Source organism: Acanthisitta chloris, unplaced genomic scaffold, assembly GCF_000695815.1.
Source record: "Acanthisitta chloris isolate BGI_N310 unplaced genomic scaffold, ASM69581v1 scaffold1620, whole genome shotgun sequence".
NCBI classification, from domain to species: Eukaryota; Metazoa; Chordata; class Aves; order Passeriformes; family Acanthisittidae; genus Acanthisitta; species Acanthisitta chloris.
The window spans coordinates 1-22,849 of record NW_008650851.1 but is presented as its reverse complement, the minus strand read 5'-3'; the positions used below and the strand labels follow the sequence as shown (position 1 = coordinate 22,849).

The 22,849-nt window shown below is 39.9% G+C and overlaps 1 protein-coding gene across 1 annotated transcript in view; it reads right to left on the bottom strand.

The window, feature by feature from the left end:
- The window catches only part of NOX4 (NADPH oxidase 4), a gene marked incomplete at its 5' end in the record, with an annotated part of 35,353 nt that extends 15,380 nt beyond the window's left edge, over positions 1 to 19,973 (bottom strand). The window contains one exon of the mRNA XM_009070302.1: positions 19,892 to 19,973. Within this exon, the coding sequence (XP_009068550.1) occupies positions 19,892 to 19,973 (82 nt within the window). The remainder of the gene's footprint in view (positions 1 to 19,891) is intronic.
- Between the last annotated feature and the right edge of the window lie 2,876 nt (positions 19,974 to 22,849).

Below are 22,849 nucleotides of genomic sequence, written 5' to 3'. Positions count from 1 at the left end.
GTGCCATGCTTTACTTCAGGGCATAGGTACCCTTAGAAAAGTTTAATGCTTACATTGCAATTCACTACCCAACAGTAAAAGATGATATCACTTTTTTTTTAACAGGCTCTCTGGGAGATACTGTAAGAAATTATCTGGGATATTAGTGGAATAACAGATGGATAGGGGAATTAATTCAAGAGCTTGCAGGAAATGCTAATTAAAGATGTATCATAATTTGCAAGCTGAACAAAATGCTTGGATACAAAGTACTGCATAGAGCACAAAAAGTCAAGTCCTAGTCTCACTGAAGTTTGCAGAAAAGCTCTTACCAATGTCAACAGAGGAAGGATTTCACCCAGTAGCATGAGATTTTATATCCTTGGTATTCAGTTCTTGCTAGGATCCATGTGTAGTTATGTTTGTGTGAGAATATTAAGTTCCTGATACATTCATATGAGACACAGTAAATACAGTTAATGGAGCCTAGAGAGAGATTCAGAATGTGATAAACTGCTCTCTGTGTCTACTGACTGTACTGACTCAATTCAACAGGACCTTAGAGATCCCTGTCCCTCTGGAATGGCAGCTGAAGGTCACCCAGAACTGAAGAGGCACCAAACAACTAGCCTGAGGCACATGAATCCAGATTTAGATATCCACTGAGATCACTTGCAGCTTTGCTACCTAGCTTACACACGGATGCCTACATTTAGTTGTCTTCAGCTGGAGCTGAACCCCTCCCCTGATTCATTTTGAAAAAGTCACAGCACTGACTTAATAGGTTTTAGATAAAGTTATCCAAAATCACAATAAAATCAACTCAACAACCCTCTTCCCGTGCTTGTTCTTCTGTTATAATTGTCCTACCAAAACCACAACTCAATACTGATGGATATAGCATGAGAAGCCCAAGGAACTGACTGCCTGATGGCTAAAGCAATTTCCTTGTATTCTTCTACTGCTGCAACTCTGATGCACCAGAGAGATGTAATTACCCCTCTCTGATAACCCACAATACCAGCCTCCACCCCCACATGATAAATATTCAAACAAGTGCCTCCATGTTCCTCCCACATTTCCCTTCATGCCTGGGAGGGAATATGTGTAAACATCTGCAGAGCCATTTCATTATCTCCCTGCAAATTCCTTCCTAAGACTCCTCTACTGAACAAAGCACACTATCCTTGGTTCATACGGATTTCCAAAACTACAATGGTTTCAAGGTTTAGAAGTGTCACAAAATGTGACATCTGACATGTGAGATCAGAGATTCCCATGTGTTCTCCTGACATTGTGGAGGATGATGTTTCCATTAAAGAAATCAGCAGCCCCTTAGATAAGTAATCTTGCAAAACCCAGTGGGTCCAACTAATTTTATACGCTACTTTGTGCAAGACTGCAAAGGGCTGTGATTCTAATTCAGGTTTCATCAGGCATCCTTTCCTGTCTTGTTTTTTTTTAACTGCTTTAGTTTCTGATTATTCACATTTTTTCCTTTCAACTTTAAACATTTTCTTACAATATGTACTAGAACTTGTAAAAGTTTCCTTCTTTCTTCTACAGAAGTTGATTACTTGATGAGTTAGTGAAACATTCAATTATAGCAATGTAGATGGCTCAAAACCCTATAGAATCAATTAGCATCAGATTTTCTTCTCATAGAAACATGGCAAACTATGATTATTTTTTAAACCCTGTAAGTGCCATTGGTTTTAGCACATCTCAGTTTCTCCCAGACTGGGCAAAACAAAACGAAATCATCTGTTCTTCAGCTTATTATAATCTCAAGGGCCCAGAGATGACTGAAGAGTTCTACAACATCCTTAGCACGAGGAAATATGTTGAAGGCATGATGACAAGGGCAAGAAAGTGGCAGAGCAGTGCAGGCACTTTTATTTTCATGAATAAGGCTCCTCCTTTAATCTCCAAACTGAGATACATGGTTTTCTACAACACATAGTACAGGTTCAAGAAAAAGATTCCACTGCTGTAATCTGGAACACTACAGCAGCAAAGGTTGTACAACTACCTATTGTAACAGATAAGTCAGGAGGATGGTACAGAAGGAGAAAAGAACCTCCTAACTGTGAATGTGAAGTTCGTAATAGCATGGAGATTGAACTAGCACTGATGGCAACAGAAAACAGACTTGCACAACTGATGGACACCCTTGTAAACAATGCTCTTCATTGTCCATTGACTCCTAGAACAATCTGCATGCAACCTCTCAGACCAAGTTAATTTTCCTCAGAATTGAATAAAATTATCTAAATATTGCCTGAAGTATTTGTAGAGAACACATATTTCTGATTAGTCACTGTTGCCTATCACAGGAGAGAAGCAACAGTTTAGACCATTCACTTACTCCATTAAAAAGGTCTGTAAAACCCCTATGAGAACTAAGATCAAGTATAATTACGCATTCAGGCAACTTTGTTCTCTGAAAGTACATGCACTTTCTGTACCGAATTCTTGGGTCAATATTCTTAATTAATGTCGTACTAATTCTTCTCCATGGCAGCCTTTTACTGTCATTTCTATAAAATGTTTCCAAAATGTATTCTTTTGATTAAAGATCACACAATTTAATTTTTATTTTAACAAGAAATCAAATTTTTCACTTTTTTCCTCAGCAATCACAGTTTATGTTTTGTGAAGGGCCCTTCCTCTCTGCAAACTTGTGTCCTACATGGCATGGAAGGAGTGACAATATTAGCCCTCTTCCACGCTTGGTAAATTGGTAATCAGTGAGACAGGATATCTCATGTCACCACATCAGTGGAAATACCCACAGCATCAGTATCTGTAGAAGTCTAGAAGATTAGAGAGTTAATGTGTATGTCTCAAACACCGCTAGCGGGATGTATAGTCATACAGCCAAAGATTGTTGGTAGTAACATACTGTAAGAACAGACTGTGGCTGGAGAAGGGGCCATACAGAGTTAAGGTAGCAGTCTTCTGAGGCAAACTTCCTTGTTCTGGCTCCTGGAGGTAAGCACAACACAGTACAGCACAAGTGCAGGAATGGCATTGAGAAGCAGGCATGGACTGCAGAGGGGAGGATCAAGACCACCAAAGACCTCCAACCCATTTTCAGAAAGGTCTGGAAGAACAGACTGCACACAGTAGCTAATTTGCATAGAAAACAAAAAAACTATCTCCAGGGCAGGGAAAACTTATCTATCAAAAGCTACCCCCATGAAGCCCAGACATGCAGGTGCCCCCAGGACCTTGGACCAGCTGGACTGATGCTGGATCCAGGACTGATGATCTCTTTTTCCCTCTTCTTTCTATCTCCCCCTCTTTAATTAATTTCTTTCTTTCTCTCTTCCCTTTCACCCTACCCCTTTATACAAAACCCACTGCCATGTACTTACACTAGAAGGTCAGGAACCAACACACTGATTTCCATGCCGAGTGTGAAATTTACTCATAAAAAAATTTAAGCTTTTGTGGACCCTCTGACTTTTGCCATTCCTTTTAAGTACAAGCATCTACAAACCTTGGGTGCCCCCTTCCTCTTAAAGGTGAGACATTGCAGTACCTCAGGATACTACAGGATACCTGAAGTAACTGCAGCATATTGAAGCATACTGATGCAACCACACTGCAGATTCCAGATTTCAAGTTTTTCACATCTCTAATTATTACATATTAACCAGCACTGGAAGCCTAATGTAGTTCCCATAATCAGGGTTTGGGTGACTGGAATTTAAGTAAGAATGCGACAACTACATGGGAATTTAGGACTCGGGAAAGCCTGACAGTACATACATGAGTTCCCCACCCCTGGCAGCTCCTCTGCACTTACAAATTTAATCAGAAGGCATATGATACCAAAGATAAAAGTAGTTCTTTTGACAGAGTAGGCTGGGGGAAAAAGAAGACTGCTCTAGCTAAACATCCACACTGCCAGTAGGCTCCAATTCAACTTAGGGCTGCGGAAAGAAAAGTTGGCTTCTGTTGACAAATCCCAAGGATGACAAGTGCAGGATTTAAAATCCTAGCTAGGTATCTGCAGAAACAAAAGGGGAGGAGAGAAGCAGCTGGCTGGAGTGCTGGAAGATACCGCTGGCAGCAGATCAGCCTGAAATCAAGGTCAGACATATTACGGTTCCTTCCAAAGTCAGCCTTCTTGGGCTCTTTGGACTAGATTAAGTAAAGATAAAGAACTAAAAATTAAAAGAATACGAAGAAAAAAACAAAGAAGGACAAATCTCACAAAAAGAATTCTGCAGTTGGAATGAAGTAGTTAGTCCTGCAATAAAACGGGATCCTCAATATACAGTAAACCTAAGCACAAATATGCTACCTAAACCAAAATATACCCTCAACAAAAATTTGCCACATCTCACTGCAGACTCTGTTCTGCCTTAGGGTGTACATTGGGTAAGCAAAGTGACTTTGTCCAGACACAAGCCCATCTTTTCTCTGAAAAACTCTCTTTTTAAGGAATGTCTCTCACAGCTACACTTCCTTTAAGGAATGATGTTGTCAACGAACCTCACATCATATACAGGCCAGTGAATGAGCCTATAGGACTAGGTTTCCCTCACGGCAGCTTCATGCAGCAAGTAATTACTGTTCTGGGGTCTGTAAAGTATCTTTGCTTGAACTTAGCTGCCAGAAAGCCTAGAAAGAAATTCTCTAAATATTCCTCTGACAGCTGAAGAGAGAGGTCTGCAAGAGAGTGATAATGCAACCTCAGATGGCTTCCAGATGTTCAGTGATGGTCAGACAAGCTCATTTCCTTAGGCAGACAGTCTCTTATCTGGAAATGGATACAGAAAATTGTCAAGGCCAAAACAGAAAGAAAGAACTCCTGTTGGACAGCAGAGCAAACCATATGCAGTTGCAGGAAAATGGCAGATTAAGAATGAGATACAGAAAATTGTCAAGGCCAAAACAGAAAGAAAGAACTCCTGTTGGACAGCAGAGCAAACCATATGCAGTTGCAGGAAAATGGCAGATTGAGGTCACCCAACTTGGAGAAGCAAGAAGAAGTCAACAGGAGCCTAAAGATGAGTCAGCCTCAGGTTACTCAAAATAAAGACACTTTAATCCCTTGAATTTTTAAACTCCTTCAAGTTCTTACCTTTCTATGTGCTATAAGAGTAGTCATGTTAACTGAAAGAGTCTTACTTTCCAGCAATTCTATGAGTCGTATGTAAGAAGCTTAGAGAGGACAGGTGACCCTAAACAAAAGAGATGAGCAAGTGACTTGGTGAGATACGGAGAGGGGACTAGTGTTTAAGCACTTCAAATACATAATTCTTCTCCTCACCCTCCCCACCTTTCTTTTCCCCTTTTCCTTTTTATGAAAAGCGAGGGTCACTTCTCATAAATATCACGAGGGCTACAACCCACAGAAACACTGCTGCAGGGCAAGGTGACTATAAGGCACTGAAGAGAACAAGGCATCACAGAAGATGCTGGGCATCACAGCAGAATATATCTGGCACAGCCAGGGTCTAAGTCACAGCAGCTTATCCTGTAGGTCAACATCAGTTCCTACTGACCAGGACTCCTGAAGTCACTCTGCATATATACAGAGAAATCCCACAGTGTGTGACTGGTCTTGTCATTCTATGAAGCCACAATAAATCATGATAGAAGAGACTTCTTGCACAAAATCAGTGTCCTGCAGCTCCACATCAGTAAAGCTGATCCCCATCATGTTCGTTATCATTGTGAAATGCAGATCACATCACCATCCCTCAGGTTTAACTTAAAATGCCAGTTTTGATCAGTCAGAGAGGAGATGTCCAGAATTTCAATCCTATCACTCTCATGCTGATCCATGGTCATTTCCAGAATGTCATTCACATCCTCAGCTATGCTCTTCATTTTGGTGAAACCCAGTAACAACACATGCTCAGACCTCCCGTCCACAAGATCAGGAATGCTTAGTTTAATATTAAATTCACTTGAGGCCACACCTTGAGTACTGTGTACAGTTCTGGGCCCTTCACTTCAAGAAAGATATTGAGGTGCTGGAGTAAGTCCAGAGAAGGACAATGAAACTGGCAAAGGGACTAGAGACTCAGTCATATGAGGAGCAGCTGAGGGAGCTGGGGTTGTTTGGAGAAAGAAGGCTCAAGGACGACCTCATCGTTCTCTGGGACTACCTGAAAGGAGGTTGCAGCAAGGTAACTTCTCCCAGTCAACTAGCAACAGGATGAGAGGACATAGCCTCAAGCTGCATCAGGGGAGGTTCAGGTTGTATATCAGGAAGAATTTTTCTCACTGAAAGGGTGGTTAAGCATTGGAATGGACTGCCCAGGGAGGTGGCGGAGTCACCATCCCTGGAAGTGTTCAAAGAATGACTGCGCCCAGCACTTAGTGCTATGGTTTAGTGGACGTATTGGTGTTCAAAGGCTGGACTCAATGATCTTGGAGGCCTTTTCTAACCTGAATGAATTTATGACCCTGATAGGTTTCATACTCTGATAAACACAGACTGTTACAAAGTATGATCCTAACAATTCTGTCATCTCATGTCACTGTTTCTTCTTTGAAGGTGATCATTTGTCTTTTGGTGAACTGGCCTTTCTGCCTAATCCAGCCCATCTTCCTTTTCTTCCATCCAACTCCTAAAATTTGACAGATCATTCCATCTGCTCTGAAATATACTATCCTCCCTGGTCCAATATCATCAAAAAAATTTAATTAACTTGGTGTTTACATTTCCCTCCTTATCATTCATTACTTGATATACTGAAAGAACACCTCCCAAGATGAATTGCTGCATACTTGATTCCTCATTCCTTTAAAAAATCTCTGCTTAAGAAATATTTGCTGCTTCCTACCTGTCAGCATTTTTTCTTTTTTTCCCTTTTAATACACTATGCTGTATTCTTATTTAGACAATAATTTTCTAAATTCTCTATTAAAAAAAGTCTGATTCCAGAACAAAATAAATGGCAAAAATACTACTCTGTTGCATGACATCAGGATTTAGTTCTGCAGGACTAAAAGGTGTATTGTCAAGCAGCTATCTACTACACAAGTGGATAAATACACTGAATCTACTTTTTACTATTTATCCTGCTTTGGTACCTATATTTGCAAGTAAATACACCAGGACAGGGGCAGTACACAATGGATGAAATCCCAGTGCTCGAGGTTCTGTGCATCTACTAAACCTCATATTTTGAGGACCTCACTCTTGATCCATCAGCTGTGATCACTGATTTAGGTGTTCCACATATCACTTACTTTTCTTCTGTTTAAGGGTTCCCTTAACAGCTGCAATTTAAACAAACTGTAAAGTAAAAACTGGACAGACAGGTGAATATTTTCTGGTTGTTCCTTTCTGAGATTTTGAAAACTGGATTAATGTTTTTCCTAATGGTTGCATTCATCAACCATTTGCTAAACCACCAGCAAATGTTTCTAATGTTACTACTGCTACATTGAGTCTGAAAGTGCCCAAAGATCCCTAATCAAAAGGTACTTTTTTCCTTGGGGTAGGAATTTTCTTACAAAGAACACAAAGGAGGAATGAAGCAGCTTGGGTGCTGTGCTGGGATCTGACCTGTTCTTTGCCATACCTTTCTTAGGAGAACTTGGGCAAGTCAATTTGACTTTGTGTGACAGTATCTACCTGTTAGACAGAAACAGTTGCATTTCTCAAACAAAAAACATTGCAACAATGACTTCACTAAATGTTTGTGAGGCCCATAAATACCCCTACAATGGTGGTCATAAACCCCATCGATATATGGATCACAATCCTTAATGAGCGAGTAAAAGGAAGGGAGGACAACATTACACAAAGAAGTGTTTCTAGAAATTCACTGTTTTACAGTTTCCATCTGTCCAGCTGATGGCTTTTATCTGCAGACCTGACTGATAAACATTTTTTCAAAAGGGTAAGCAATAGCTTCATATCTCATTGGAGAAGCCTTGCCAAGACAAACAAAGAAAGGGTAAAGATGACAGTGGATAAAGCCACCATCCTTGTTATTTCCTTGCTAATTCTGTTTCATCAGTTTGGTTAACCTTAGATGACAGTGTCCAAATACTTGAGTGCACAGGGATATTTTTTACACCAGTGACCTGATGATAATAAAACCATACATGATTTAGAAGTACTTTTGATATATTTTTTCCTGTGAAGAAATTTTATGGTACAATGTCCCCTGAACTTTCATCCTCCAAGGGACCTTCAGTACAGAGATAAACAGACCGCAGACTCAGCAAAATCAAAACACTTTTTTTTTTGTATAGATGCTAAATATTTCAGTCATGAGTCTTCTCCTTGGACATCATAAGAAGGACAGAACAAGAGAATGAGCCAAATTATACTGCCTCTTAATTGCCAAAACAATTATACATGGTGCAGATGCTATTCACTGGTGCCAGAATCCAAGTGCAGGGCCTAATAACTAACAACAAAGTTAATTCATTGAGGGGGGTGCATCTAACCACAAACAGCTGCCATAGCCAATGGAGACATAAATTTGTTTCTTAAGCTCTAGTGATGTCCTTCAGGGCTGCTTGCAGCCAACCTGCTCTATTTCACCATCAAATGACTTGAGACAGATAAAATTTCAATAACCACTGTTTGCACTGATACCTTAGAAGTGGATTCCTTAATTGCAGTGCAAATATGCATGAAGAAAAATGAAAATCAGCCATCAGCTACTACCCAGCCAGTTACTGCCATCTAACAACATGAAGGCAAAATATTTACAGATACACACCCAAAAATACATTCAGCTAACAAAGCACTGCTACAGATGGAGGAGTGAAAGCTAGAAAGTTACCCATCTCGGCTTGTGCAGACTCTGAAAAGAGGGAAGCAGGGCCTGGAACAGCCCTTCTGCGGCACTTAGAGATTGGAATTAGATGCTCAAGTGCTACCGGAGCCACAGGTGAAAGAAGACTTGGAGACAAGGAACTCAGCCTGTTTTCTCCTGGGGGCGCAGCAGTTCGCAAATAAATTAACAAGACATTCCTTCAATCCTCCTTCCCAACGTTAAGACAGAGGAGTCCTAGGTTGTCCATCAATCCCTATATTGCTTGCCTGTCACAGAGGAGCTGTGCCCAGAGGCTCTCATTACAGCCAGAGCCCTATGCTGCTGAATAAGGTCATTAGATCTTGTTTCGCCAATTCCATAAGGTAAACCTATTCTTTTGAATTAAGGGATCTTTCTCCGTGTAATGTGTGGACTGTGCACAAAACAGAGTCCCATCTACCTTTTCTTCCTTCCTTCTCTCCTTCTTCCCTTCCTCCCCCAGCTCAGACCACACAATATTCGGCACCAGTGCTCCCTTCCAAGCCATTCAGAAAACAAACTTCTCTTAAGAGTTTTTTCTTTTTCACTTCAGTTCAACAGCAAGTTTGACAAATGTGAGTTGGAGCAAAATTTTATGCCATCTCCTTGAAACAAAACAGGGCTGACAGAGAGGTTGGCATGTAACAACTGTTCTTCACAGAAAGTCATCCTAATAAATGGATTTTGGTACTTTCTAGTCCTTCTTGCAACTTTTACTAAAACTTCTGGAAAGCCTGAGTTTGGTTCACAACTCCAGATTTTACCTTATACCACCTTGAATAAAGTGCCAGTTTCTTAGATTTGAGCAAGGTGAGTGGGATCTCTTCAATGCACTTCAAATGCTTATCGACAGAGTGATGAGCTGAAATCCTAGGGGTGCTTTCCTTGAAAGCTGCAGTGGCAGCTTAATACACTCTTGGTGCATTAATAAGATCCCAGTTTCATGTTCATGGTGCCCAAATGGCCAGAACACCAGGTTTATGACCCCTTCACAAGACAACATTAAATCTACATGATTTGCCTTATTCAAGTTGAAGCACAAGAAAAAATATGAGCCAGTTCTGCCACCATTTCTTTGGCCTTGCTCTGGTAAAATAGTACCATGTGATGGAGAAATTGTCAACAACCACTTCCACTGCTATATTTCCCCTAACAACATAAGAAATATGGCATAAAAATAAACTACAAATAGCTTTCAAAGTCTTTTGGAGAGGGATGCAAATACCTTTATACTGGAGAAAACACTGGAAATAAATGCCTGCATTTCAAATATTGTTTAGGCAACTTCAGCTATCCATGCGAAAAAGAACAATTTATTCTAAGATCTTCAGAATTAGTTCAATATAATGAAGATATTCAATTTGTTATGGTGATTTATGTAAAAGATGAAGTAATTAAACCTTAAGAATTTAGAAATCACCAACAGCAATGTACCTGAAAACCCCATTTTAATCTTAAAGACATAGCATGCAATGAAGGGAAATACGAAGCTATAATATCCTTAGGTAACATCATGATGCACCATGAAGAAAGAAACAAGACTGTAGTCCTTGGAAGCTCTCAGGCATTTGGCTTTTGTCAGACACTTCTGTGTACTTTTTGAAACTAGAGAAGATACACAACACTTGCACTGACAACTGTACAGGTTGTAGAATAGGTTATCATTTCCATATAGGTCAAGAGGATCTGGAGTAGGAGTACTGACCCTTCATCTATGTGTGTTTTTAGAGTATGCAGCAATTTTGCGTTACACAAGCTCCTAAAGGAATAAGGACGTTTTAAATGTTTGGTTTCAAATAAGAGTTTGATTCTAAATGGCTAAATGACATTAATTTAATTTACACCTTGTATTATAAAGATACCTTGACAGCAATGGATAATTAAGTCATAAAGTGTTTTTAGAGTATGCAGCAATTTTGTGTTATACAAGCTCCTAAAGGAATACGGACATTTTAAATGTTTGGTTTCAAATAAGAGTTTGATTCTAAATGGCTAAATGACATTAATTTAATTTACACCTTGTATTATAAAGATACCTTGACAGCAATGGATAATTAAGTCATAAAACAAGTGTTACATGAAAGATACTAGGTTCTTAAGCAAATGATTTTTGTATCTTTTCTTTTCTGGTCAGTGCCTATAAGGCATCTTCTCTCACTGCCTTAGGGGAAAGAAAAATGTTCACCGCATTCAGGATACCAAAGAAACCCATTAATAATCACCTCACTCAAAACATATGATGCCTCACTTTAGGTGCAGATGCTTAGACTGGTAATTTTCTGACAAATCTGTAATGCACAAAATTCCTTAATTAATGAACAACAACTAGGAACTCTGAATATCCCTAAAATTGTTTTCACGGTCCAACAAATCAGCACATATCTTCTATTCAAACAGCTTTTGTGTTCAGACTTATCTACTTTAGTCTCCAATTCTGCTCATGAACAGCCTCAGCTAGCTGATTAGGCAACACTCAGAAAGGATTTGGCAGCTAATATCATAGGCTGTTGCAGTTCTGCAGCTGCTAACAATGTTTTCCAGCTGCTAGCTGTCTGGCTGTTTAAAAGCTGGTCAAAAGCACTTGTGATTCTTGCAAACCACTTGACACAGTCATAGAAGAAGCTTCCTTGGGGCCATGCTTGGCCCACTGGGCACCATCTCCTAGCAGCCAACTCCCATCCTCATGATTGAGGATAATTTATATCTACAACAGCATACTATAGGATGAGATGGATTTTCTACCACTGCCAATTTTTAAGACTTTATAGTGACTTCTGAGCTAAACACCAGTCCAGATGCTGAGACAACTTCCTCCATGAAATAGGGTTGACGTAAGTGTTTATTTGGGGATGCTCAATTCAGGGTGGTCCAGTTGGCATTCCACAGCTCAAATCTCCTAGCCATTTCCCTGAAGAGACAGGGAACAGCTGTTAGATAGCATGGGCCTGTTTCTGCCCCTGATTAACACCAAGAACTTAAAGCGCTACATGTTGCACGAAAAAGAAATGTGAACTGTCTCCCTTACATATACTAAAGAGTCTGGCACTCACAATTGAACCACTCCACCAGTGCCACACACCAGAAGGTTACTAAACCGAAATCTGTGCTCATGTCCTGAAGAGAGCAAACCATTCTTGCCCATTCTGTGCAAAACTAGAACATCATAACAGTCTCCTTTGGCTTGAAGGTTTGTGCTCCTGTCTGTTCTACAGAATTAAATAGCATGAAGAGAGACCTGTGGTATAGATGAAATGTCTATCTAACAGTTTATCTGCTGCTTTAAACCTTATTCGGGGAATGGCCAGAAGAGCAATGAGTGTTGATAAATTTCTACCATCATTAAAGGCCAGGAAATATGTTTATGGCATATATCTTATATGAAATATAAAGGGTGACATGGCAGGCAGCTCATTTTTTGCCTCCCAGTTTCTTTCTTGTGTTTAGGTGCACAATATTATCCATTTTGCCCTTTATTATAGCTTGAATCTTTCTTTTCTCATTTTTTCACCAAGACTTACTAACAAAGCACCAACCAAAGATGCTGCCTCCTTTAACAGTTTCTGTGAAAGAAAACAGTCTCCAGGGTCCCTCACTGAAAGTATGGGGCCAAAAATAAAATTGCTAACATGCAGGTAGGCGTATAAGAGTGCATGAATGATGCTGTTCCCTTTTATCCATAGAGCCACATGGAACCCCAGAATGGTTCTGGCTGGAAGGCATCTCTGGAGGTCATCTAGTCTAACCCACCCATTCACACAGATTGACATAGAGTGGGTTGCACAGGATTGCATCCAGGAGGAAATCACTACTGTCAACAACCAAAACTCTTCAGCATCTATTTTCCTTTTTTTTCCAGAACCTGGTGCTTGGATTTCTATAACTATGACAATTGTGAAAATATTAAACTAATATAATATATTAGTTTTAAAACTATGATAAAACTGGACATAAAGGCAGAAGGGATCATTGTAATTGTCTCTTGCATAATGAACAAAAGAACTTCAGTAATAATTTCTGCATCAAACCACTATAACTTCTGATTGAGATGTTTAAGAAAAAAATCCCTCAAAACACCTGGTGCCAGATAATTCCCCACAGTCTCGCACTGCTGCTCAGTAGTAGGCAGGTATATATCAATTAGATCAGCAGGCATTATCAAGAACCATGCTCATGCTCCCAAATAGCAAAATGAAAACCAGCTGTAATGTTTTGTCTTATCCCATTCACTTTGAACAAAGCAATGATTTCATTTCCCAAGTGTTCTGAAAGGTTTAGGCATCTTTTATTCTCAGTCAGCCCTTTCCCATTTTCACTTGGGCTTAATGCAATGTTTTGCATAAAACAATTCATGACTGCTAATGAGCCACAACTATGCTATGATAAACAGGTAAGTTGAAGCTGCATTCTAGAATGCCTGGTACTTGAAAGTGAGTATACAGACAGAGCTTCAATTTTGTATGCATGTTGCTGCACAAATCTCTTACAGGGTTTTTCCCCACATTTTTCTACATAGAAGGACTTGTATTTGTGCCTTAGATTTGAGGTCTGATCCCTGTAGAAGTTAGCAGCAAAATTCTCCTTGACTTTAAGTGACTGGTTCACTCTGTGCTGTTGCTAGTGAACCTGAGGCTTTTGGAAATAGAACAAAAGTGTCTTTATTTTGCAAGTTACTGGAGCATTGTACTGGTACTCTAAACAAACACTGCATCTGTCTCAAGGAATTTATGACCCACATTTTAGTTTAACATGTAGTCCTAAATATTTCAAGATACTGACTTGGTCCCATACGATATTAAGTGGATATATCCATGAATTTTGTAAGACCTGAGGTCAAACATGTAGTTTCAACAATATTTAAGACCCAAAACTTACATTTCAACTTCTATAACACGATTGTTGTTTTTAAGGAACAGCTACCAGTCTTTACCTCATTGCTGCTCTTGTTCTTCTCATTTGATAAAAACCCAAATTACAGGAAAGAATTATTTACATAGAGTGGAGGTTTTACTGTCATGGAACTGAGCCTTGCACTGGTCTGCAAACTCAACAGGATAACCTGGTATCACTGCAAATCACATTAAAAAAAAAAAGGAATGAAAAATAAGACACAAAATCCCAAACTACTAAAAAACCCTATAAATACTCTTCTCTGTAAACAGCTGGAGTCTCTTTTAAAGGTCGTTACAAATTTTTTAATCAAGTCATCAAATTCTCTGAGACTCAGGTTTCTGAGGACTCAGACTGATGGTGAGATAAGCTTTTAGCCTGCATTTTGAAATAAATGTTGGAGTATTTTAAACCCAGTAATTTTCATGCTTAATGTACAATGCTACACAAAGCATTTAAAGTGCTTGTGTGGGCACAAGGCTCCTTCACTTGGCGCTTTCCCATCTGATTTCAGCAATATGGATAGGCCATGTGTTTTTGCAGTGGAAAACAGGATAGATGTTATTTTAGATGAGAAAGCCAACTGCACACAACTGAAAGGACTGTGGAAGACCTGATTTCTATTTCTGGCCCCATCCCCAGGAGAATTGTTCCTGGGATGATGCTGGTAACTTTGATACATCAGAGTGCCATGCCTCAGTTTCTCCTCCATAATAAGAGGACATCTTTTGTAAAGCACTTCACAGAAAGCCTTTTATAGAAAATCACTCTGCAAAAGTTCTTCACCTCTTTTTAAAAATTAAAAAACTCTTTGCCTTTACAATGAAGACTGAACAATGAACACATAGGTCATGATTTTTCCCCTTGTTGAACACCAGGGAAGATGTTGCCTTTGTTTCTAAAGCAAACTGAACTGGGTTTCTAGGCCACGATCCTGCTAGCTGCTGTTCTGTGTGCTTCAATCTGTGATAAAAGGGAATCTCAGTGGATGCACTGACTGGGCACTATTACCTCCAGAAGCCATAACTCAATACTTTCTCCAGTTAGACACAAATTCTTTGCCTCTGAAAAGAAAGATGGTCTCAAGACAGTTACAAATAAGATACAAGTTTTATTGCATTGGGGTATTATTTATGAAATATTATCAGTTTCTTGGCTCAGATCTCGAGCTGTAGCAAATTGGCACAGATCCATTACCATCAAAATGAGTATCAATTGGGAACTAGAAGGCACATGGTTTAGGGCACTAACTTTTTGTCCCCTATTTGTTAGACTACTCCATGATGAGAATTGAATAATACCATCTGCCTTTGTTTGAGCTGAAACTTTTCAGCAGCTTTTCAACGACGACCTTTGAAAACATGTGTGTATATATATATATAAATATCAAGATCCTGTATTTTCTAGGATTTTTTGTGACATGAAAATGATTAGCATTTTTGTGCATACGCAAGAAGACTACCTTAATTTATTATGAATATAAAGCAAAGAATGGTTTGGAATGGAAACTAAATGTATTTGGAACATTCTTTCATTATACCTGTTCAGCTCTAACTTCACTTTTTTAATCCAAAGTTCAAGACTGTGTCATTCCATTCAAATATTTATTTTTTATAAAGATAACTTTATTAATAATTGCCTCCTTATTTGACTACAAAGAAGTGCTGTTATTTCTTTATGTGCACATTATGGAAATAGTTACCAAAATAATTTCTTGATTTCCCTTCACTCCTGTCCAGGTTTTGTTATCTTTTTTTTTTAAAAAAAGGGAAAACTCTGGAAATTATTTTAAATGTTTACAAGCTTTACCCTGCAAGAAGTATTTATTTATTTATTTTATTCAAGAGAAGAGCAAATTTTTAATTGACCTCCAACCTCTTATATGGAGGTGTCATTTCAGATGGTACAGGACTTTCTTGTTCAGCAGAAAATGGTACAGTGACATGATAGAGAGTAGAAACTGAAGTTAAAGAAATTAATGTTATACACAGGAGAAGTAATTAACAACTGAAACAAGCTGATCTAAAGGCTTGAGAATTTTCAACTTTTTAACATCTCAATTTAAAGACTGGATGTCTTTCTAAATTCATGCTCCAGTTGAACGAGAAACTTGCTGCAGGGATTATCGGGTAATGCTCTATGGCTTATGTTAAGAAGGGACTCAAATTAGCTGGAACATAACAGCTCCTTCTGTTCTTAAAATCTGTGAATCATCCAAAAACTTTTCCACCAAACCCACAGAAGATAAGAATGAGGACTGCAAATATTTCTGAAGGGGGGAAAAAAGAAGCAAATAATCCTTCTAAAAAACCCACATATGTATGTGAGGATTTCAGCAGTAACTTGAAAATATGAAGTACAGTTGAACTGTCAAGCCAGTTCTAGACAGAGAAAAATTGCTAAAAACTTGTAACACTGGTAGCATTTCTGGCACATTCCTCTCAAGTGCAGTATCAGCCTCTCTCCTGCCTTTTTCACCCACCAACCTCCTATCTCACTCTTGCACTTCTTTTATCACTTCCCTTACCATTCTGTTCTTTAGGGCTTGTTTTTACTTTTGACATTATCAGGCCCAGTTACAAGAGAGACTTCTCCACATCCTTACCTTGTGCACAGAGCACAGGCAGTCAGGAGCAGAGTGGAGTCAACAAGAAGAGACCAAAGACATGTGACAGAGCAACCTAAGTCCCCGCTACCAGCACCAACCACCCTGTCACATGCTGGACCCCAAATTAATAAGCATAGTGCCTTCTTCCTGTGTAGCCTCTGCTGCACTTCAGCACGTCTTGCACTTTATGAGTAAATTCATGTGAAAAAACAATGTAGGAATGTCATCAGCGAAGTGGGCAACCAAGGAAAACATGAGTTGATATCGACATGTGACAAGCTCCTGAAGAAATGGGCTAAATGTGAAACTCTGTCAGGTTTTTATGAAATACAGGAGCCTTAATGCTCATTGTCAAAGTAATGACCTGGGATAAGATTTGCTGCAAAAAGTTTTGTTTGCTGACAGACCTGATTGTGTTGGCATAACTCACTGCAGTGACAGCACACTTGTGGAGCAAGGACAGAAGGAACAAACTGCATGTATGTCTGTAATTTGGTTTGCGTGCAGGGGATCTTCCCAGGTGGGTACATTCAGAAGCAGCTATGCATCCCAACCCATTTGGTTGACCACAGCTGCAGATTTATTCTTAGTTTCAGGAATGCAAATCCTTGCAGACATGCCTATGGCTTCATGTCAGCAAGGAGACAGGTTTTCTCCTCAAAATATTTCTCTTTCAGTGGATGGGTCAGTTTCCTTATGAGGTGGATGATGGGGGTCTAGTGTTATCTGATTCCTAAGCCATGTCAGCCACTTGAGGTATCAAAAAGACCTGCCTGGATTAGACTGGCCTTGCTAGTTCTGTAACCTGTAACTACATACAGTGCAGAGTGTTTCACTAAGAAACTCTACTGTAGGCATGTGACTGAAGAATAAGATGCAGACAAGTTCCTTCTGCTCTGCAACCTTGTGAAGGAAAGTGAGAATACGCATACTGCAGGCTAGTATGACTGGATGGATGCTGTATCCTTGTGCTGGCATAGCACTGCAACTCAGCCCACAGGCCACCAGTCCAGGTGATATGCCATGTGGCTTTACAAGCCTTAATCTTTGTAAGCTCAGGCCTCTCTGCAGTATCCTCCACTTTCCAGAGCAGGTATCCACTCCTTGGCTAAACTAAGACCAGCAGAATAAACTCAGGCAAACACAAGAACCATAAAAAAATTCAGCATTTCTCCATCAACCAGGAGTGCAAAGCATGTTTCCTTGATGCATTTGCCCTAGAAATCCAGAACAATGTCCATGCATATTCTAGAGAACTTCTTCCAGCCACTCCAGTGCACAGACATCTTCTCTGAGAACAAACATGCACCCAAAATTATCCTGCTATCCCCTGGGAGAGAGTTTGGGTCTTCATGTAATAAACATACCAGAACAGCAAGAACATCAAGGTTTCTATTTCTTTCAAAAGCTGACGGATTATAGTTTGCTCATTTAGCCTTTAATATTTATCATGATGACTCTGAATATCTTAAGCAGTGCTAAACAACCTCCTATCCAATCTCCTTCCTTTGGAAATATGTTTCTTAACCAGGTGAAAATGTTTGTCCTTTTTACCTACTAAGCCCTGCTTAGTCAAGCTAATCAGCTAAGTCAGCTCCTCTGCTTTTAACCTTCCATATTCTTAGGACTTCCTTAGGCATTAAAGTCAGCTCCTCTGCTTTTAACCTTCCATATTCTTAGGATTTCCTTAAGCATTGCAAGCCCCAGCTTGTGCCCCATGACATCTCATTAAAATGACCTTACTGCTCAGACCCTTACGTAGTAGCATAACCAGCTGCTGCTCAGTAGAAGTCAAAGGAGGAACACTGATTTATGACATCTGTCCCTTTGTTACCTTTGTATCTGTTGACTGACCCTTTAATGAAAATAAGCACAGGGAAGGGAAAAAACTGACATAGGAATAAGACCCAGGTTTTCTACCTTAATGAACCCAAACACTTCACTTGAAAGACAACCCCTGGGGAAATTAGGACATGGCAATAGTCTTCACCAGTTTCTAGATGAACTATAAAAATATGCTGAATTTCTGTAACAAGGAAGCAAATTTGCACCAATTAATGATGCTATCAACAAAAATCTCCTGCTTTTAAGAACATATGCAAACTTCTCTCTCAGCTAGGTGCTGGCTGATTTTGTATGTTAAAGGAATTATTCAATCTTGCTAAGTAATGTGGCTGAACACATGTATCCTTTTGTGATGCAAAGCCACGGAAACTTCAAATAGCAATAGAGCTCCATACAAGCTATTTGCTCTGTAGTCTTCAAAGAGCTGAAGCATTCACTGAGCAGAAAACAACATGCACTCATTCACTCATGAATCTGACAATGTGTAATATTGTTAGTAGACTGTACTTGCCAAGAATGCTAGCAACAAATCAAATGTAATGAAATGGAAAGTCAGACAGCTTAGAAATGATTTATATAGAATTAAGTCTTTGAGGAAGGACAACGAACTGGTTTCTCAGACCAGTCTGACAGGGTCCATATCATAAATGAAAACATCTAAGCCAAGCAAAGCATTCTACTGCCAGGGTTTCAAAGGATGAGGAGAAAAGTATTAATACATGAAGTCCTAGTGAAACAAGTAGACCAGTCCATTCACATAAGGTGCCTCCTACTGTTTCATATATTGTGTACCTCCACAGTATTCCAGTAAAATAGCGACAATCGATAATGGAAACAATAAATGTAGGGGGATAAAATCCTGTCTCTCTTGAAGTCAAAGCCAAACTTCACCATTTTCAGAATCAGGATTTCATCCTTGACTGCTTTTATTTTTAAGCACACACGGTGAGAAGGTGATTGGCTTTCAGCACTCAGGCCCTGAAATTGTTGCCTGCTCTTAAAAAAAATTGTGTTATCAGATTTTAAGAGATTTATTTAACACTTAGCTCCACTGGCTTCTTACCCATTTCAGGAACCTGTTAACAATAACTAAAATAAATAACTTTGCTTGTTTCCATCATCATTGGCACACTGGCTCCATACATTCTTTATTCACCTCCCTCTGTCCATCTTGCCTTGTTTCATTGCTCACTCTAGTCATGGTCAATGTGAGAACTATTTCCTTACCCATTCACTGCCTCTTTTCAAGACTCAGCTGAAAGTGACTGTTTCTTCTAGCCAATATAATAACAAGAAGGTTTTAATATTTCATTCAGGTATGCCACTTGGAAAAAGATGAGTGATTGTCCAGGATATTCTCAAGATCTCCTGAATACACAACACTACACTATATATCTCCTCCCTAAAAGAGGCAAGAAAAAGTCTTCTACTGCTTACAGGTTTTCAGAGGGGAGCCTGCTAAAATTCAAGGGAATCTGCCACCATAAATGGTGCAATCCCACAAGATAAGAGTGGGGAATAGCCTGACAAAACATCTGCCTATGTCAACAGTGAAACAAAGCTCCATCAGACACTGATCCCAGCAACTCCACTACCACCACACCCCCACTGACAGCTGGGCATGCTTGCAAAGCATGTCTTCTCCTCCATGACACTGCTCAAAGACTGTTCCCTGACAGCTCTGCCTTAGGACTTTATAGCAAAAGCATGTAGAGTGCTATAAATGCTTCACTTTCCCTTGCTGCAAACAGACAAAGATTTTATTTCTCCTTTATTTCTTACTTACTTGGGATAGCGTCTCTGCTGAAAGATGGGCAGAATCTCTGTATCTTGATTTGAATGAAGAAGCAGTATATCCCGAAATCTTTCTGTCAGGACAAAGAAAAAAAAAGAAGAAAAGAAAAAAAAACAAACCCAGACTGTGACTCTGCTTTGTAAGTTCAGGCCACAAGTAAGCAAGCAGTAATACCAGTGAATTCTCTTCTCCCACAACATTTAGCAGAGGACAGAACTAACTGTACGGGGACTAAAAAAAAAATCCTGTTTCCTGTAAAACCATTTAATATTTTAAAATGTACTTTTTCTTCATCCAATATTGAATTCTAGTAGTGCTTGTAAGTTTCTGAGCTCTGCATAGAGGTCTTCTGGGTATCATACACAGATGGCCATAAACAGTCCCTGCCTTGAAGAGCTTAGTCTAAACAGAAAGGAGGAGCCACTAAGAATTCACCAGCCACTCAAGGACCACAGTAGTCTAAACAAACATAAACTAATTAATTCATCTAAATTAAACTGTACAAATCCTTCAGTAACTGATTCACTGGGATTTTCAAGGATGGCCAGAAGACTGAATTGCTTTTTCTTTACTACTATATATTTAAAAAACTGAATGATAGGTTCATCTACAGGAGGTAAAGCTTTTGAAACTAAGCTTCAGCAACCACCACGTGAACAGGTGGTTGTGGTTTGTGCAGCTGCCTTTCTCTAGAGATAGTTAGATACAATACATCAAGTGCGACCTGTAGGACCTTCTACCAGTACCGACTTCTCAGTTCCTGGAAGATGGAAACCTCCTCAAAATTCACTCTATATCCAGATTCAGGGACAGAATGGAATTTCCCACTCAGATGACCCTTTAGCACACCCCCCATGGCATGGGACATGCTCTGTTTCCTTCTTTCCTTCAATCACCTGCAACTTTTAATCAGACCTACAGTGGCACAGAACCTAGGACACAGGTGATGTCCTTCCCATCTCCTACTCTTTCTGCAATGCCTTACAACTGTGGCTTAAAGTCTTCAGCTACAGGTGTTATCCTTCACTTGTTAAACCACAGTTTGTAGCCTGTGTTGTGTGCAGCAACTGTACTATGGATTTCTCTAAAGTAACTCTCTTCCACTGAGTTTTTAATTCTGGGAACTGAACCTGAGGGTAAGTGTAGTCCTCCTCCTGTTAGATCCCTATGTATCTCAAAATATCCTCTAATACTATGTTTATGGATAAGGAAATCAAGGGACAGAATTACATTTGGTTTCATGTAATGCTATGTCATCATAACTAAACTCCATTAATTTGGATACAATTCTGCTATGTAGCCTCTATAATGTAAAATACCCCACCCAAACCCATACTTCATAAAGTTGCAACACCTTGAAGAAAGCATAATAAATTCAGAAGAAAAAGTCTTGTAAAGAACTCAGTTTTAAAGGTCAATTGTCTCACACCTCTCGTCTCTTTTTTTTTTTACTAAGATGTACTGCAAACATCTTGGACAAGACACCAGGATCTGCCAGTGAGGAAACAAGGACTTATCTTTGTTCCTTTATTTCTATACCTCTTCAGATTCAATTTTGAAAGAAATAAGCATTCACCTCCAAAATTCTTACCACATCTTCAAATTGTAACATAGCTTTCCTGTACCTAACTAGGACAGAGACTGGGTGTGGCCAACAAAAATAAATGCAGTGCTGTAAAGGCAGAAGTGAAACCCAGGGAGCACCTTTCAGAGAACAGCCTGCTCATTGTCTTGACAAAAAGCTTGCTGTGACAGCTACTTCTTGATCTCTTCTAAAATTTTTAGGAAGATGCAGAGATTTGCTTTTCTCTTAGTCCTCTGGTACATGGCAATATGCTGTACGTGGGCATGTCCTGTCATCCTTAAGAAGGATGTACTATGATCTTTAAAAGCCACTTGGCAAGAACTGAAAGGCTTCAGAAAGCTTTCACTGAGGCAAAATATCCCACTGTATATGTTCCACAGCTAGCACACTAACTTCCACCTCTACCTCAGGAATCTCCCATTGCAACTCAAGCTACTGGTGCATTTCCCACTCCTGCCATCAGGCAGAGGGAGCAAACCAAGTAGATAAGGGGAATGGAAACAGGTCCCTGATGGAAGAGGTAAAAGAATCTCCTCCTGACCCCCATCACCTTCCCAGTTGCACTTAAAAAACAGGTATGAGGCTCTGGACCCAGAAAGTCAGGCAGAGGACAGTCAAAATAAAGATCCAGCTGGAAGATCTCTAGCTTGTAACACATCTTCTAGACTCATTACTACCAGAGCTTCAGAGAAAAAAAGAAGGGTAATTGTATTAGGCAACTCCCTTCTGAAGGGAACTGAGGGCCTTATATGCCAACCGGACCCATCCCACAGGGAAGTGCTGCCTACTCAGGGCTTGGGTAAGGGATATCAGCAGGAGACTCCCTGAGCTCCTTCGGCGCTATGATTACTACCCACTGCTAGTTGTCCAGGCTGGCAGTGATGATATCAACAAAAGAGGCATTAGGGCAATTAAAAAGGATTTCAATAAACTGGGAAGACTGGTTAATGGGACAGGAGCACAGGTGGTGTTTGTCTCAGTCCGTGCAGTAGCAGGGATCAATGAGGAGGAGTAGGAAAACCAGCCTTATCAATAGGTGGCTAAAGAATTGGTGCAACCGGCAGAATTTTGGCCTTTTTGACCAGGAGGCATATTCTGTGTTACCAAGCCTGCTCGGGTCAGATGGGCTTCATCTCTCTAGCAGGGGCGAAAGAACTCTAGCCCATAATTTGGCAGGGCTGATCAGGAGGGCTTTAAACTAGGTTCACAGGGGGAAGGACTTGAAACCAGGCTTGCTAGAGATGAGCCTCAGGGTGGGCAGCCAGAGTTAGGAGTTAAATCATCAGCCCATGTACACCAACGCACGCAGTATGGGTAATAAACACGAGGAGATGGAAACCATCATGCAGCAGGAAAACTATGAC